We start from the raw sequence: 19,635 nt of genomic DNA on the forward strand, positions 1-19,635 counted from the left end.
CGTCATGCTTATCGCTAATGTTTATGTACTCGCCTCGCTGGTCATATACATCTGCCACTAACAGAATGTTCGTTATCGGAACGAAGACAGCCATATGCTCCCGCCGGCATGTTGCGAATGAGTATCATGTGCATGTCTTCACTTTTTATGACGTCGTATTTTGATGGTTTGCCACGCAGGTTTGCAAAGAAAATCATCGCGGTCTTCACAAAATGCTACGTCATGGGCTCGCTGATCATACGCGCCTTCTGCGAACAGCCTTTTCGTTTCCTGCACGAATATTCGATGTTCCGACTGCCCCTCAGCGCTACCTCCCGCGCCCAATGGGCCGCCGCCCACTGAAGCCTCGGCACCATCGACGTCACACTAACGTGAAGCGAGAATGAAGCAAGAGTCACACCACTGTTTTGCCTCTCTCATATGACCTTGCTACCACCCCACTGCCAACGCGCAGATCTCAACTCCCGTAGTCAATCATGGAACGAAATCATAACAATGTGCGCTGTTGCTAAAATTGGCTCGGATCGACGGCTGCCTTCGCCATAGCCGAAGGTGTACAAAAAGGAAAATTTAACTGGTGCAGAGTATTTTGCTGACAGGACGAAACATCAGCACGAAGTCATAAAGTCTAACGCACGCCCGACGCAGCGCTTAATCAAGCACAAAGAGAGCTCAAACTTCCTCCCAGGGTCGGAAAACAATTCGCACGGCTGCCACATTGCCAGGCAGCGTTCGCGACTAAGCACGGCAAATGAGGTCATAACTATGTTACGGTACTACATATACCAATGCCTTTGAGCACCACGCATTAGGCATCGCGCTGCAGGGCTGGAGCCGCATTTTAAGAATTATACATTTGAAAATCGATACAAAAATGAAATAGAAAATTGAAATCGCTGCGGAAATCTCATCGGATTTCATTCACTTCTACTTAAAGTCACAACCTCCCAATTACTGCGCAAATGCATCAACAAGATAATTCTTAACGAGACACACAACACAAAAAATAACTTCACACAAAACAGAAAGCGATGAACAATTCTGAGCGCGAAGTGAAGTAAGAGCTACCAGTCATACATACCACGTAGTGACGGTACCATAATATCCATAAAACACAAGTATGAACACCTTTTAACAAATAACCTGCATGGTCTTACATTCTGAGCAGTATTACACTGAGGCAGCCACGTTTATATTCCTGGGTCATCCGGGACATATCAGTATAATATTTTGAACACTTGAAGCACTATAAGTACTGTGATGAAGCATCATGAGCATGCAACAAAATTAAATGTAACTTTGAACAAAATTATACTTGCAAGATTCCTGCTCTCAGCAACACAACATTCTACATATGCTACCAGTCTGGTTGAGAGACCAGGCAGCTTTAATGATGGCAAACATCGTGTATCAGCAGTCAGGTGTTTCTTCTTAGCGCACCGAAGACATCTGTTCTACAAGGTAAAATTGGCATAAAAAGATTTTGAATCAAAGCGCACGGAAAAAGTTGTGCTGTCTTAGGATTAAATTTATCGGTGTACTCATATTTGCAAACCGAAGCTTGTTAATGACACAGATCAGCAGGAAACTGGTGACGTGAAATGGCAGAGGGAGTTGGTACCATGGTCACAACTAGTGTCCATCGTAGGCATAACTGATAGTGACAGCCAGACAGCAAAAAAATGTCCCACAAACACGTCAGGCACAGCAATAACAATACAGATGCACTTTCAGAGCATAGACATCATAAATAAAATTGCTCAAAGTTAGAGGTAATCAGCACGGAGTTCAGCGCATGAAGATGTTGAATTTAAACACCTATTGATAAGACTTGACATTCATTAACAACTAAATAATTCAATTTCCTTGCTGTATGTTGCCCAAAGAAATCCCAAAAATTGGGTTTGCACAAATGACTGTCTTTCAAGATGTGAAAAGTCTGCAAGTGGTCTGTGTCTAAGTCTATGTCTAAGTCTCAGTCTATGGTCCTTCCGGAGTCGCCGCTTGCTGCTACTCCATTGTCTGTTTCCCAAAGTATGTGTTTGTCTTAATGCGAAGGTAACTAACTGACCGTTCTTTCTTATCTTTCTTTATTTTCACCAGTGTTTACATTGCAACACTCAACTGGAGCAAGTTGCATGCATCACCAGCTGTGTCACAAGGTAGTCGGCCAGGTGCTGTCGGTTCGTGATGTGGCCCATGCACCGCGCTTGCGGCCCCTGCATGTTAGGAGGCAGCAGTGCACCTACGTCGGCCTCCTCTACGGGATTTGCTTCGTGGGGTTCTGCATGCACTACAGCATCCCCTGCCACGACGTGTTGAAATGGCGCTAGGTGGGGCTGAGGTGACCGTTGTCTCGGTGATCGGTGATGGTCTCAGCGGATAAGTGGAAGCCCCTGTCCCGATGAGGTGCGTGTTGTTTGGGAGAAGCTCCCGCCGATGCTCCCTGAAGTCGTAGCAGAGGGGGCTTCTCCGGAGGACCCGAGAATCGTGGGCTGGTCCCGGGAACCCTACAAACACATCAGTGCACGCGCCGCATAGAGTTCAAGACAGCCAGCACATGTACAGCGTGGCGATGCGCATACATCTTATAAGCAGCCGCTGTCTCCTTGCTGGACGCATCCATGAGGACACAGGACCCGTCGATGGTCACAACTACACCCGGGAAACCGGCGCACGCCGCAAAGCCTACGACGGTTTCATTCAGCCGCTCTCATGTTGGCCAAGCGATGGCGTCACCGCACGCGGCAGTGACACATTTGCAAAATGTTGTCCTCGGTTTCGATCCTCGGCTGCCGCCGGTTCCTTTACACGTCAAGCTATTCGTTCAATACACTTTCCGACTATTCTACTCGCCTACCGAGCGGTGGGACACTGCCTCGACGAGGCATTGCAGCGCGGACATGACGCCTGCCAACGGACGCTTCTGGCTGTATCCGCGTCGGCCATGATTGTCATAATAGGGGGACAGCTTTGCCTGGAGATTTCGACATACTTGGCGCGAGATACGAAAATGCAATTTGAAGTATTCGTTATTATATCCTGAGACCACGTCGCGTACGTAATCTCCTGCTTTGTTCGCGCGACGTTCACGAGGTGGCTGAGCAAGAACCGCCGCGCCGGCAATCGCACTATTGTCCTGCAACAAGATTAGTTTGTCAAGACAGCATGATTTCCGGAAAACTTTATTATGCATTTCATGCTCTGGAATGCAAATATACTGCATAATGTGACGTCATATGTTTCCATGGATGTCGGTCGTCTGTGTATCTATATGTATAACTCACCTTCACGCCACGTGTCACAACGTGCGCTTTCTCCCTGCGCATGCGCTCCTAGCAAGGGCTCAAACTTGCCAAATCGAAGCAGCACTTTGCTTCGTAATAGTTCCCGAACAATATTCATCGTACCAGTGTGCGAGCGGATCAACGGAGCCTTTGCACCGTCCTACTGAGTCCCTCCCCCCCCCCCCCCCCCCCCCCCTCCTTGTTACGGTTCGGTTACGCGTCGTCAAGATCAGGGTGCGGCCAGGATTTTCTGGAGAGTGGGGCCCTGACCTCGGTGAGAACATACATGCGTAACATAATATATCGACGACTTCAAAATGGATGTATTATGACCTTAATTGGCATAAGGTGTTGTGTTACCAGTGCCGGTGAAACTTCGTGTTTGTGGCAGGATCGACGCTATGTCGTCACTGGCGCGCAATGCTGAGTCATTAATGTAACACTTTCTAAGTCGAGGGCGATGATCTGCCTTCCTCCGCCTCTGATACTCTCGTAAGGTTGTATCAATTATGGTATAGGCGGCTGCTGTAAAAGGTACACCTCAGGCATTTGCATTTTACTGTCCCGACTCGTGGGTATCATCTCCGCTGCACCTCAAATATATTTGGTGAGAAACAGCTGGTTATACCAGCCACCATATTTGGAGTTACTTGAAGCGTTTTCCATGCGCAGATTACGTAGCTTTGTGACGTCATAGTCTGCCACCTGACGGGTTGGAGCATCTGGCAGCATTTTCCAGTGAGGAATGGGGCCCTTATGGACCCCGCGCCAGATTTAACGAACCGACACAATATTTTCTTACCGTTCCAGTGCACTCTATCGATGCCACCCACCTGAAGCCATAGGCCCGCGCAGGCCGAGTCAAGCGAGGAAATCAGGGAAGCTACGACGCGTCTTCTCCCGGTAGCGGCTGGCCCGGCCGTCGAGACGGTGCCGGCCGCTGGTCGCCGACATGTCGGTCGACCACCGAAGCAGCGACTGGTGAGCGCCACACTCCGGCTGGCGGCCAGCTGCAGCTGCGACGCTGGAGTGATGCCCGGCTTCCCCGGGGTGGACCGTCCGCCCGGGCGCAAACCCTGCCGCCGCCCCTGGGCCGTTGACAGGTCGCGGGGCGCCCGCGGCTAGCCGGGCCCGGCGGTGCGATGACCTTTCGGCTGCCGACCCGGAAAAACCAGGGTTAGCAGTCGGGACAAAGCCTCATGGACGTCCAATTGCATCCGTAGATTGATTGCGGATGCTTCGGACACCTTCATTCAACCGCTTAGATCTTCCACTCCTTTGTATTTACGATTTGAATGGTCTGCTAATTATTTACCTCAGTCTTTTAGTGAGTTAAGTTTGGACTTACTGGAGCTAGCGATCTATTTGAACTCATTTCTGAGCTTTGCAAATGTCGCGGTTTGGCCCGTATTTAGGTATTTGATGGCACCAAGCATATCCGGATACTCACGAGACTGGCGACGTCTTTTATTAGGGCTTTGGGCTCCATTTTCATCGATTTGGTGGGTTGTTTACCGCATGAGCCCCGGGGGGGCTGTTGAGCGTTTTCACTTTTGATTGACATCTTCTGGCCACCGCTGCACCAGCTGGAAATCACCACTATTCACTGAAGCAGTCCTCCAACACTGACTGGCAAGTAACACGTGGTCCTGCATCACTCGAACCCTCCTCCCTCACTTTTTCCGGCAGGGACCAGCGCAGTGCTGTCGGCACGCATCCGACCACGGCGAAGGTCAGGGCCCTACCGAGGAACATGCCCTTTTAAAGAAACCCTGCTTGACCTAATTTGACCCGGAAATAAAGGCCTGTAAACCAGGTATTTGACACACATGAGTTCACATGAAGCCCTACCTACCCCGTGAATTTGGTGCCACAAACTGTCCTAGTTTTTGGGACATCAAGGATGTCAACTCTCCCCCCCCCCCCCCCCCCACACTCCTATCCAAGCGTGTCGCATTCAACCGGGCGCCCGGGCGCAGGTTAAAGTAGTAAAAGTCAAAATCCGCAGATGACAACGCACTAAGAACCGCCCAAAGGAATTTGTTGCTTTCACCCAATGACAGTGGATGGTGTTAATCAAGCAGGTCACAGGAGCCTTTACATGGTCAGTTTCGCGGCGAGTCCTGAACTAGGTCTCCAAGGAGCCAACTCAGCTAAGCAAAGCTTGTAATTTGCAACGCATGGAGTGTGGTGGTGATTAACTGTCATAAAGCAAGGTTATATAGAAATATTTAGCGTTGAAATATAACAAGATACTGTGGTGCGGGTGAAGTAAATTGTGATTGCAATCAGTAGCAATAGTGCACCCATTATTTCAAAGGTTCCAGATACGCTTATTATGCTGGCTGTGTTCACAGATGACAAATTTCTTACTGACGATATGCTGGATAATAGTTTGGATCCTAGAATAGCATTGCTACTGGGCCACTAGTGAGCTATGTTGTTTAATAGCTTAGAACCATATTAAAGTTTCGATAAGATACGGCTACAGCTTGAAACGGCTGGTATATATATGTTATTTGCCTGCAACTATTGCGGTCGGTTCTTACAGCGGACATATTATTCGAACATGTACGAAGCCGTACTGTTGTTTTTCGGCAGCTTCAGCTCCGATGAAACGGAATTACCTGGCCGCTTTTGTTCGCCATCTGGCGAACAATATTACCAAACTACAAAGCGGCTAGGCAGCTGTGAATCATCAAAGCTAGAGTACTTACTAGAAAAAACGGCATGCCACAAGCATAATATTTCCGGCTAAAGAGCCTCCTGCATGTGAAACGTTATAAAAGCTACAAAAGCTTAACACTTGAAGTTATAATCATGAGAGTTATAAAGTTATTAAAAACTTAATTATAACATGTCATCTACATTTAACCGTTGGGATTTACCAATGCCTGTTTATTTAGCGTTTCCTGCCCTTTAATGCTGGGATCGGGGCTATGTGGCTTTTGTACATTCTATGCTGAAAAGACAGATTTTTGCAAAATTGCTTATAGTAGAGGGACATAATTGCACAATGTATGAAACTGCATTTCGACTGAATTGATTCCTCGTAGCGGTTTTTAAGTACGCAATAGCCCCAACTTTTAAGGTTCTTTATTTCAGTAGCATTTTTATGACGTTCATGCATATTTCCGCTGCCTGTTTTATTCGAGCTGTTTTGGCTGTTTTTAATTTCAGCCGTATCGCTTGAGTTTCCGAAAGCCGACTGACATGCGAAATCCATGTTATGCATCGTGTTTGGTATGGCGTGACCAACAGCACACCATTATTGCATGTGTTCGACTATAATTACACCCTTTTGTTTAAGTCTAACTGTTTTGGTCCGATTTAGGTACGATCCTCAGCTGCCGCGTGTTCCTTCGAACTATTCGTCGTGCGGGTGTGTAAATTACACGATATATGAGTTAGCCAATCCAACCGCTGCACCCTAAAATACGTGGCCAAATCTTTCAAAAATTTGTTCCGAATGATTTGCATAGGTAACTTCGGGTTCAGAGAGCCCGCTAAGTATAGTTTGTTGCGTGTACCCTGAACCCACCACCCAAGTCGTGCCGCCCAGTTCAACGGATAATTCCGCCTCCGCCCTTCTGCAAGACAGGTCTGCGGAGGTTTTTACGTGCCGCACAACGCTGCGGTACGGCCGCTCCGGGCTTAGGTTGACTCTCGTCGGCCAGTGGCCAGCAGACCTTTCCATTTTAGTCGGGTCGAGCAAGGCGCCCACTCTGGGACCCGTACCCAGAGCCGCTGGATTACGAGCCCAGTATATTTTCCCTAGACCACGGAGGTGGCAGATGCACACCAAAACTATTTAAATCAGCACCAGCACAATGATTGTATTCTTTTTCTCAGTTGAATTGTTTCCGTTCATTTAAGCTACGGCTCTCGGCTGCCGAATGTCCAGCGACATGTCTGAATATTCGCTGCGCGGAGGGCCGTTGGAATGAACTGGTGGCCTCATTACCAGTGCGTTGTCTGCAACGCATGATGGCTGTATTTGGCATCGACACCAACGGAGAATTTCGAGGTGGTGGACATTTTAAGCGATTGCGACGGAAGGGGAAGCGCAGGGCCCTACCAATGCGAGGCAGCAAGAGAGCGGGCGGGCCTTGCGCCGTCGCTGGCGACGCCATGCCCGAGATCTGGTTCAGGAACACGCTTGAGACAGAGCTCTGGAAGATGGGTAAGCCGGTCCGGCAAAACATGCAACGGGGCTTTGAGGCAATACTACTGGACTGTGAGAAAAAGAGGTCGGGCCGACCCAATTGAAACAAGACTTCCAGAAAGTCTACTAGGAGGAGTCTGCCGGGGGAGTCCCGACGAGGAGCGCAGAGGAGAAGGGCGGCGACAACCTGTCGGCGACATCTGGCCGCGGACTACGGAACACCGGCGACAACACGCATGTGTGAGTCCACAGCCTGTTGTCCCCCTCCCCCCCCCCCTTATTCTTACCGGGCCGTGGACGGCTTGCGCTCCAAACGTGTCCCTTGACCCCTCTCCACCGGGCGGACGCGGGCTTCTACGGCACCTGTCCCCTCCCCACCCCCCGCCTGGTTGTGGAAAAGGAGGGAGCACTGGCCATGTGACCCTCGCACTGGCCATGTGACCCTCGCGGCCCGGTACTATGCCTTGGGCGTACTCCCATGACTGAGGGGTGGGGGATGATGCCTCACGTGGTTTGGCGCTGGACCCGCATGAAGCGACAAACTGGTGCATCAATATGTGGAACGATTTTTTTGTAAGTACAGGTGGCGTTCTGCGTTCAACAGTGGAAGCGAGGCTGGGGGTGATCTGGCCGGGCAGCGAAAAGACACTCGCGCTCGGCGTGTGATGGCATGATGTCCGAGGCTGTTGGCGCGCACTTCGGCGCGGCGGCGCGCTCGTTGGCCCGCGCTGAGGCTGTCTTGCTTTTTGCCATTGGAGGCGGGCACACGGAGGCGTAGCGGCTCATCGTGGCCCTCGCCTGTCCCGCGTCGCGGCTTGGCGCGGCTTACGGGCCACGCCTGTATATTCCTGAAGGTCTCCTCTGACTGAGGCGCTATCCTGTTTGCTCGTTGAGCGCTTTGTCTTTTTAGGTTCCCTGAAGTTTTCTGGTAGCTCGAGGCGGCCGGACCCCCACAGAGCCTCGTCCAGCGCGCTTGCGCAGATTCCCTCACGACCACGTTTTCTCCCATTCGTTATTGATTGCTTCGTCTAGGCCGATTAGCTGGTTGGTCTCCTACGACGTTCGTGCATGTCTAGGCTCTCCTTCCGCTTAGTTGATGGTGATCGTAACCGATGGGTGATAGCGCGGAGCGCGGCCGACCAGTACGGCTCAGCTACGGCCAGGATCGAGGAGCCAGATGACCGCGGTCCTGCTTTTTTACGCAGATGAATGTTTGTGGGTAGCGTGCTGCGAAGGCACAGTTTCGCTCTTTTTTGGACTAAGAAACGGTCGACTTATTTCGTTGCCTCTCGCTTGACCCCGGGCGTGGCATGAAGAGGCATAGGTCATGGTGTGACCAAGGACCAGTGAGGACCGCACGGGATGCCGGGTTATGCACGGCGGTAGCTGGGTCTATCCGTTGGTGTGCAATGCCTTGGGAGAGAACAGGACACAGTCTGTTCTCTTCCGACGCGGTGTGCGCCCGGCCTTATGAACTCGTGATGGCGGAATGTTGGGGACGAATAAAGAACCCGCCATTGACGCTTATAGAGAGGGCGGCAAAGGATCGGGTCGCCGGACAGCTGGTCAGGGTAGCCGAGTTTCCACAGTGCTCCGGCCGCGGAGACCGCAAGGCATGAACGCAGGTCATGCTGGGCGCTCGTTGTCTGCCGAAGGGCTCCACCGTCCCATCGTGCGCGCTGCCCACCTCCAGTCCCCTGAAGGACGCGCCGTGGGGCGGTACTTTGTAGAGCGCACTCCGGCAGGCGGGTGGCGAGGGTACGGAAGCGCCGGAAGCAACGTATCCGTGCTAGACGAGACTGTTACCCTAAGGCGCGTGCGCGGCAGTGGAAAGCTGCGAGCGGTGGGCGTGGCTGAAGGAAGGGTGAGCCGCCCCACCGTGGACGAGGTGCGTCGTCCGAATAGGGAGCTGTCAACCTGGAGGTCAGGCGAGGGAGCAAGTCGTCGTCCAGCTTCAGACAGCTGGTGCTGGCCCAGTAGCTGCATTGGTGCCAAGCTGATAAATCAGCCCGATATGTCTTAAATATGGCTTAAACGTGGCTTTATTGGATGTGTGACATGTGATAAATAAATGTAACTTAGCTTAACGAGGACTCGCGCAGACGTGCCAATTATAGTGTTGAGGCGCTGGATAAACAATGGGGGGGGGGGGGAGGGCACCCGCGTGCAAGCCAAGAATGAGCGAGATGACGTGGGCGCCAGCTGATGTGCATGCTTGGAGTGAGTGTGGTGGTTGGTCCCATGCATGGAGTCTGTATGGATTAGTTCAGGCCAAGGGGGCTCCCAGGGGGGTTATCCAGCGGGCCCTTGTCAACGTAATTCGCCGGTCGCGTGGGATCCCTGCCAATTTGGGCGTATTGGCAATGTGTTTAGTTCCGTGTTTGCCCCGTCTAAATATTATTATCAGCTAAATAGGTGGGGTACCGTGGTTGAGGGTGCACAGCCGTGCAACGGGCGACAGCTGCTTCTGGTGCCTGACCGAACCTACCATCCCGCCAATGCCCCGGTCACCCGCTTCATCCCAGCTCTGTAGCTCACATGAATGTGCGCTGATGTCTGATGTACCGGAGTCACAACGTGTCGTGCGCTAACATCATTTAACTCATGTGCTGACCAATAGGCTTCTCAGCGTGAATTTGCTATTGTGGGGAGGCGTGGCAGCAGCAGCGTGCGCAGCGCATTCGAAGACCCCCCCCCCCCCCCCTCCCCTCACAGGATCAAGTCCTGAAATTGCTCAATCTGTGCGTTCAATGCTTCACAACAAAACCGTCCGCGGCGGCGAGATTTCCGCGGGCTGCGATCTTTATTGATCCAGGGACCAGCGTGCCGAGAAGTACGTTCCACTAATCCACTGCCCGGCGACCTGGGTGGCAGCGGCGGCCTCTCTCTCACGTCATAGCTCCAGGTGCAGACTGAAGAGGTCGTTGCGAGTGTGGCCGCGCCAACTGACAGCCGGAGAAGGCGTCTCAACCGGCGGACGCTCGGCTCAGAGACGCTTCGACGGAGTGACGTGACTCGAGTGGCGCGCGGCTCGAGCCGACTGCACCTGCTCCAGTCAGGGAACAAACGTACGGTGCGACGCTGAGATGAGGACAGGCAATTCCACTGAGTGAACCCAGTGCCTCTCCGCACGGGACTAAAGAAGAACAGCAAGGATTCCAGAGGCCATGCAGCTCGTAAGCTGTTGAAACGGGGTGAAAGTGTGTTGGTTCGCACCGGCGCATGTCCTGCATTTTATGTGTACGGTGTGCTAACATTAATAAGTTGTCGAAGATGTTCGCATGCTCCTTTTTGGCGTCGCCGAGGGAGAATCACCGCACACAGGCTGACAGTGGTCTTACAGGTCAGCACCCGTGCGCGCGCCAAGTCGGAAAATTGCACTGGCGGCGGAGACAAACGGCGCGCTTCAAACGCCTTGCTCATGATCTGCGCGTTATCTCGAAAGCGCGTCAAAAGTCAGGATTTTGGGGGCTAAATGGCTAAAATTTTACAGACTATTCCGGACTCCCAGCTCAAGGCAGTTGGCTATCTTGGTTTTCCATTTGTTGGTATCTTGATTTCTTTGCTGATTTTCAACTCCTGGACTTTGGTGACGCTATATTGGTCTCCAATGCACCTTTCGCTGGAAGGATTTTGGCACATTGCGCAGCAACCTTGTCCACTGGAATAAAAAAGGAACCTGGACTGGCTGTGCTAATGGCAAACTCTAAATCAAGAAACTACCCACAAGACATTGTCACTATGTGACGAAAAAACACCTAGTATACACAGGTTTATGTCGTTTCCGCTCGCAGGAACTGGTACCAGCTTTGTTTTTTGTTTCCCACGTGTGTTTTACGTCAGGCAGAAAGCATTCACTAGCTTAAAACCTCATCAGCGGGTCCCGACGATACAACACTTTGCGTTTCATCAACTTCGAATGACGCGATCTGCAAGTGACGCAATTCGATGCCAATGTCGCTATCACAGTTAACGTTTTAATATTCTTCCGAGTTGGTTCCCTGTTGCCCCTCGACCCAACGTTGCCATTTGTACACCCTCGCGCTCTGAGGAACGGGGTGGGAGCGTAGTAGGGGTCCTGACAGGTCCCTTCTAACATTTGAACTGAGACGGATAGAACGTCATAGTAGAAAGCGATGTGTTGTTTGCTGCCTAACATGTCTAAATATATTCGACATTGTTTTATTCCGGTCGATGGGTTACTTTCCCGGTCACGATGATCTCCTCCATTAGATTCTGTCTGAAATAAGGCAAGATAATCTCGTGGACATAATTTCCAAAGTTAAAAACAAAAAGGAATGCGGTAAGCAGCAGCGTTCTTCGTTCCAGCCTTCTGTCTCCAGAATTGGTCCGGCATTGAGGCTTGGGTCAACTGTCACGCAACGTGATCACTCGTGCCACGGAAACCTCACCACAGCTAAAATGTCTTTTGAGTGCATGATATAAAGTCTCTCACCGGTAACTTCCATGTAGTGGACACGATGGGATGATGGGAAACAACCAATGCAGTGATTGTCGTCTGGGCTATCCAACTGCACTGGTTTCATCGCGGGTAAATTTACGAACTGTGCGGACAAGCTAGGCTGTTGGGGTCACGCATGCTTAGTATTACTGAACATTTCAGACAATTGTGCTACGACCATCGGTGAAAGGTGTATAAACTTTTTCAATACTGTGATGTCTTCGTCCGGTGGTTCGGCTCAGCTCGGTCAGAGAGAGACGTGTAGCGACGCGGCGATCTGTATTGGACCGAGTCCAGTGGCGTCCTGCCCGTGCTATCTTAGGCAGGCACGACATGACATTCAGTTCGGGTGAACTACCACTCATAAGTCAGCTTGCATACACGCACCTATCATGCGCCCCGCACGGTCCGCCACGGGACGGCGGTCAGCGCCTGCGGTGGTGGGTTCCACCGACCGCATTCCACCGCGTGGCCGAGGCCGCGCCGCGACACGGCGGGGACAGCATGCTGTGTCGCCGGGCCGGCTGGGCGCGCTCACAACAAACACTATTTTAATTGGGAACAACTTAGACTGTATGCATTTGACCCTCGGCAGGTCAAGAGAAAACTTGCTTATGAAGTAAAGGAATTCCTCTTCGTGTCATATGAGGACTAGCCACGTTACGACGACGGAATAGCGGCATTCGGTGCAATATGAAGACATTTTAAGTTGATTTATTATTGAAACCGTTTGTCACACAAACGTACAGTGTATTGCCATAATAATCAATATGCAGATGTTATGTGATGAAGAATAAGGCTGAAGAAGCACAGGCAGGGTGCATTAGACATACATTGTAAGTTAAATCACAGGAGATGGCAGGGCGGCCCAGATGCTGGATGCAGATGCTTAGATCATAGCCAAGCAAAGTTGTTGAAAAATTGATTATCACGAAAAAATATATCTGTACCACCCACGGCATGCATAAGACTTAACGGTACATACCTATGTCACGCTTTGCTTACTCATTGGACCTTGACTCAATAAATTGACTAACTTTGGTCGCACCATATTAACCATAACCATGCTGATGCAGTAGATCATAATAAATGTCCGTCAGAGGAAAATGAAATATTCGAGCAGTGCCATGATTTCCTTGACTATTGTGGCCTTCGGGCGGCGGCGTAGGGCTACCACATGAGAAGCATTGGGGTTTCATAAGTCAGTCCGACAGGTGTCTTTTGAGGGGTCAATGATAACTCCAGACACTTCGTGGTCAAAGGGAAGGCACAACCACTTCTGCAAAATTTACACTGATTAAAAGGCAAAAGTTGGCTAAAATTCCTTGAATGTCACGTTTCTGGGATCACTACGACACTTTCTTGATGGTTGTCTCCCTTCGAAACACCTTGTGAATAATTGTGAGAGCAGGTCGCGTTGCATACGCGAGTGACCCAGACCATCTACAAGACTGGCAGGTCACCGAGCGTCACGCAGGTCACCGAGTGGACAGGTCACCGAGCGTCACGCAGCGGAAACCGTAGCTGCACATCGGCGTATTACTAAGCGCATAGACAAAAAGTATGGGGGTCACTGTGCTCTTTGAGAGAAGAGAGGACGTCTGGTACTCTTCCGGGCACCCTGGCGCGGCAGACAAATGGACTTAGCCCCGCCTGCGACGCGTAACTCACCGACGCGTCCAAAGAGTTGATGGCGCCGACCTGGCGGTGACGCCGCACGCTGCCGAATCGACGGACCAGAGAGTGGGCGGCGGACGCTAACGACGGTGTGAAGCTCGCGGGCACACACACACACACACACACACACACACACACACACACACACACACACACACACAGCGCGCGCGCGCGCACACACACACGTGCAGTTTAGCTCCTTAGCTTTGAACGTGAGGCGTGGTGACATGGCAGCTGGGGTGATCATGAGTCTGGTTAGCATGCATGCTAACTAAGGCCGTTTTAGTACCGTTTTAATGCTGTCTTTGCAGATGGGACAGATGTTCAAATACAGGGCGCTCTCAGAAGAGGGTTAAACTCTGTTGGATCAGTCACGCTGCCGACACCGCTGCGTGCGTTTCCACGAAGTTCGACGCCTCAACCGCCCGCCGGGCCGACTCTGCTGAGCCATATGACGGCTCTCGTCTCAGGAGTTAGCGACGGTGGAGCGGGCCGTGGGGATTACGGCGGAAACGTCTATTTTGAACGCGCGGGCTTTTGTCAGCGCGCTCAGGCGATTACCGTGCTGGGGCGGTGGCTGCTCGTGACGGTCAGGGTGCCATCCGGCTGGCCCATTCCTGTGGGGCTGACGAGTTCACGTGGACAGAGTTATCAAAGAATGGAGCACCGGCAGTGCTCGCGAACCGTTTCGCGTTTAGCGGCCTTACCGTACACAGCGGTGACGGGGTGTAGCGGTGATAACAGCAGTGCATACGTAGCCGGCGAGCGTTACCACTTCAATGCGTCTAAAGATGGGTCGCCTAGTAGAAACGCAGCATGGTTAGAGTTGGCAGGGGTGTGGGGTCCGCCATAGGCTCCACGACGCCCGCAGCGGTCCGCACTGACCCGTCCGTCGGTTCGATGAACCATCCTTCCTCCATGACCTGATTTAACTCGTGAAGAGCTGTGATAAGCGCCACGTCGCCACGCCGCCCCTTCAGCACCTCCAGCAGCATGCTCTCAAATCTCGCCCTGGCCCGACCGCGGAGCAGGTTTGGCGCTCCACTGCCGGCGGCTGGGAGCTGCACGCCGCGCGATGGTGTCGGCAGGTGGGGGAGGGGATGGGGCGGCGGTGACACGAGAGAGGCTGCAGTCGGCGGGCGCCGCAGGACGCTGCTGCCCCGCCCCTCCACACCTCCTCCGTCGACAACAGATTGGTGGCCGGCCCGCATGGCAACGGCCCGTATGACGCGAGTCCGGCGGCGGGACGAGAGGAGCCGCCGCGTGACGACTCCGGCGACGGGACGAGAGGAGCCGCCGCGTGACGACTCCGGCGGTGGGACGAGAGGAGCCGTCGCGTGACGACTCCGGCGGCGGGACGAGAGGAGCCGCCGCGTGACGACTCCGGCGAAGGGACGAGAGGAGCCGCCGCGTGACGACTCCGGCGGCGGGACGAGAGGAGCCACCGCGTGACGACTCCGGCGGCGGGACGAGAGGAGCCGCCGCGTGACGACTCCGGCGACGGGACGAGAGGAGCCGCCGCGTGACGACTCCGGCGGTGGGACGAGAGGAGCCGCCGCGTGACGACTCCGGCGGTGGGACGAGAGGAGTCGCCGTGTGACGACTCCAGCGACGGGGCAAGAGGAGTCGCCGCTTGGCGACTGGCTGAGGGTAGTCGCCGCGTGACGACTGTGGCTGCGGGGCAGAAAGAGCCACCGCGTGGCGACTGTGGTGGCGGGACGGGAGGGGTCGCCGCTGGAGCCGAAGCTATGAAACGCTCAGCGGGGAGCCCCTCGGTAAGGCTGACAGTTCTTCTTGCGTTAAAGTGATCCAGGGCATGCTTTGTCTTAGTTGGAGACAGCCTGTATGGTAATTTGGAATGTGATTGAGTCTTTTGTCTTGATGTATCGCTAGGAGATGTCGGCACTACACAGTTGACATAAGCAGTATGTTACTGATTGGAGAAAAGCTTGCGTGAGCCCTAAGTTTCGAACAAGCTCCAAATCTGGCTTGACTTGGGTCCAACCGTCGGCGATTCGTAGGGAAATGGGAATGGGGAAGGTTCAAATGCCTCCCTAGTTGTGAATGGGGTATTGATACGCTTGCTTTTAGTAGTCTTAACACCGGGGTCATGACGGATCAGTGCACCGCTCATGGGTCATGAAAGGCAAACATACCACGCGCCATCAATTCCAGATCACACAGTTTACTTGATTGGGCACAGGACACAGTGTGGTGGAAAACATTTCAGAGGCTGAGCAGTGTTAACGCTGGGCGCAGCATGTTCAGACCTCCACACAGAGCCTCCACATGGGAGGCCGCGTCATCACAAGGTGAGGCGGGACTGGAGTCTCCAAGTCAGCCGACGCGACCCGTGGAGTCCATCTTGGCGACCCGACACCGCAGCCACATGCATCACCGTGCGCCACGGCCACTGTCATGCGGCCAGTGGCCATAACACACAAATGGGCAGCCATCGTTTACCCGGAGAATGGATGGCTGGCCACCGCGCTGCGCTTAAGCCCCGCCGAAGAGCCTCGTTTCGGGCGCGCGCCCGCAACCTCATCTGCGGTCCGGCCGGCGGCGGCGGCGGCATGTGCCCGGCGTTATGAAGCGGAACTCTACCGGCCGGGATTTTGAGCGACCTCGAGGTCCAAATATATTGGAGTGGGACGTGGCCGCGCTCTGACAGCCGTCATTTGTATGCGGTCGCCGCCGTCACCGTCCGAAGTTGACTGACAGAAGACAAGCCGGCGCCGACCGCCGACTTTACGACAGGAGGGCGCCGTTCGATTGGCCCTCGGTTCGCGGCCCCCGTGCCTGTTTCGCCGAGATTGCTGGTCGGATTCCGGTTAGAATTTGCGTGAGTCGCTGCTGTACGTGGGAATTTCCGGATAGTTCTTTGATCGGCGTTTCGTATGTGATTTTGGCGCTGCAGTGTATGGGGGCGGATCATCGATGCTGCTCACGAGTCCACCTGGCCGCAAGCGAGAATTGAAATACGCCGCTGTAAGCCGGATTGCACATAACACCTCTGCTACGATTTCGGCATCAAAAGGGTTTCTCTGCCCAATATTAATTTCAATGGAGAGCAGTGGCAGCATCGAAATCTACGCCAAGCAAGAGAACAGTTTCCCGCCACGCTGACCTGTGTCACATTTCACTCTCTGAGCCCACTGACATGTGTCGCATGCTACTACATGTGCCACATTGGCATGTATATGTCACAGGCTTTTTAAAAGTCGTCATTGTGTTCGGGGTAGTGACTTATTTGGTCCCTTTCCTTGACGGTATTTATGAAACATGGCAAGAGCTGGTTGGTTTTTAAACAAAAAGCTTGTAATGTGCAGCCATCTTAAAATGGTATCTGGAATGACAACGCCTGACAACTTGACACTGTCGTCAGTGCTGACAACGTGATGGATACTGGCAATCCGTGGTCGGGAATTGTGAAAAGAAATTGACTTCTGCACACCACAAACAGCCGGCTGTGGTGTCCTTTGGTGGTATTGGCTCACCACGTGGCACCTGGGAATTTTGTTAGCAACCGATCTTGCATATTGGGTTTCTCCGCCGTCCCTGCGTGAAAACAAGACAATAACTTGTTCTGAAATGTTGTTGACATTCTACGCTATGGCTTCTCACCCTTGCAAGAGTGCTTAAATGCTGTGAAAAGCCAAATGTGGGGTTGCAAGAGATAAACCGAAGAGGAGGAAAGAATCAACCGGTGAACGAAATGTAAGGAGGCTGTGAAAATTAAAGAAAGCGGCAAAATAGGCCTACGAATGAGTGGGCATTGGAGAGACACGAAAGGAGGGGATGAAGATATTAAAGAAACAATTGCGGGGATATGCCTGCTGTCAGTCCCGCCACATGACAGGTCTTTGGACACCGTCAGGAGGTATGTCATTAGGTCTCAGTGACGCTGTTGACATTCATTGTTTATGTTCGTGCTACGGTGTGCTGCGTATTTTATTGTCAGATCGACGCTCTGCTGGCGTTAAAAGAAGATAAACCAATAAACCAATAAATGTAACTAGACGGGCTTCGCCCAGCCCAATCAGCGTATGGCAGGTTGAAGGTAGCTTGAAGGAAATATCCCACCATTTTTGTACTTAACATTCATTGTTACATCAGACGCGTAAAATTCAATCAGTGATACCAGTCTTCTTGAAATCCTTCCGCATAGGTCAGAATTTCGGTTTAAAGTAGCCGAAGCTGCGAGAGAAACCTAGTTTGACTCTCTGTGCATCATTGTGAACGCAATAGTCTTCAGTTGTGTTGTTTTTCAACTTGTGTGTTCTGTAATGTTTTCAATACACTAAGATGTCAAAATGTCCGCGCAATAAATGCCCCGAAAACTTAAAAGACTGTTTAAACGGAGAGATAGGCAAGCATGAAGGTATTATTTCGCGAAGGTGATGAGACTTTATACAATGGCTTTCATTTCTCTGATATGGCATTTACCACGGAAGCTCCTTTTGAGACGCACTTCGGCTTTGATAATGGAAATATTCCATGATCCATGTTACGCACTGGTTCAAACCTCCACCGATGTGCTCCTCGCGAACAGGCTCTCGCCTGCTGGGTTATTTAAAAAAATGTTCCCACCAGAAGACATGACCTCGGTGGTTATCTTGACGACGGTGGTCGTGACTGTAGGGAAGAAGCGTGGTGCTGTAACAAAGCGTTCACAGCGTTATCTGGATTCGAAATAATTAAAATTGATATCCTTATTATGTCTTGACAGTGCGGCACTGGCACCACACAGTGTCCTTATTAAGCATAACTCGTCCTGAAGTTTCACTTGAGTGTTTTTGAAATACGCCCCAAAGGTGGCACATTTCACCTTTGTATTTGTTATTTCGCTTTTCACTTGAGTGTTTTTTTAACACACGTGCCGTAATTCATGGACGGCCCGATGCCTTCCACCTGACAGCGGTACTGTCGGTGACGGAGCTCCCTCTTTACCAGCCATCCGCAGCCTGGTGCTGAATGCGTCGCCCCGCTGCTCAGCTGGCGAAAATACGCTCACGCTGTTATCCGAAGGCGAGTCATACAAAGGAGAAGGCTGGTACGCCATCGGCTGGCTCGTGTGCCACTCAAGAAGAATAGCACGGGAAGATGCGGAACAGATGGGGGAAAAAGTGCCGTCCTGTCGTACAGTCGCTGTTTGCTCGCAAGTCCTCTTGGCGAACACCCCACTCCCGTTTCGTGCAACATCTTGCCACAGGTGGCATTATTTGTTTTCGGAAGATTTTCTGCTGTACTTGTCCGTATTCCGTTGGCCGGCGGTTATTTGATGCGTGGCCATCGTGGCGGCGGCTGCAGACAATCGTCGTGACTGAGGCGGCCTCGAGCACTCTGGAGGAGAGCAGCGCCGTGCCGCTACAAGCGCAGCCTTGTTAGCTAAATCACCCCCGACGGAGAACATCGCCGGGCCGGGCCGGCTGGTCTTGCCGCACGCCATAAACAGCACAGACCTCTGGCCACGCTTTTGTACTGCCAGCTGGGTGCCTCACTGTACAAATGCGTGCTGGGGCACACAGACGGACAATGTCGTTGTGTTCTTCTCCGCATCTAAACCGTCAGCTTTAATGCACCGTCATCGTCATTTGGGGCCTTTCCATGTTAACCTAGTCAATCAAGGGTCGCTTCTGGTACCTGATCACCTGTGATTTCGACGAAATTTTGTCCAGGTCGTTTTCTGTAGCTCTGAATGCGGTTCTGGGAAAATCAAAGCAATTGTATCTGCCGTTCTGTAGTCCTAGGTTTGAAGAAGACTGCGTATAAAAAACTTTAATCACCCACCCTAAACCACAACACGCAGTGATCACTTACGTAAGTTGCCAACGTATTAAAAACACAAAATGGCATCTTTAATACCAACGTCAGGGCGAGGGCTACAACAGCTGGTGATGCGCCAGCCTGGACCGTGGACCGCTTCCCCATCGCCGCGTACCTTCCAGCAATACCAGAGGACGAAGCTCCGCGGCGCAGTGGGCGAGCACGAACACCACCCGTGCGTCTGGCCTGTGCATGAGGATACACATGGACCATGCGTG

General features: G+C 52.3%; 1 protein-coding gene across 1 annotated transcript in view; it reads right to left on the reverse strand.

Moving 5' to 3' along the window:
- The window catches only part of LOC119094262 (protein turtle homolog A), a 192,832-nt gene extending 188,591 nt beyond the window's left edge, over positions 1–4,241 (reverse strand). The window contains exon 1 of the mRNA XM_037217337.1: positions 4,175–4,241. Within this exon, the coding sequence (XP_037073232.1) occupies positions 4,175–4,241 (67 nt within the window). The remainder of the gene's footprint in view (positions 1–4,174) is intronic.
- Positions 4,242–19,635: the final 15,394 nt, after the last annotated feature.

The sequence above is a fragment of the Pollicipes pollicipes genome, unplaced genomic scaffold (assembly GCF_011947565.3).
Source record: "Pollicipes pollicipes isolate AB1234 unplaced genomic scaffold, Ppol_2.1 Scaffold_4002;HRSCAF=4701_pilon_pilon_pilon, whole genome shotgun sequence".
NCBI classification, from domain to species: domain Eukaryota; kingdom Metazoa; phylum Arthropoda; class Thecostraca; order Pollicipedomorpha; family Pollicipedidae; genus Pollicipes; species Pollicipes pollicipes.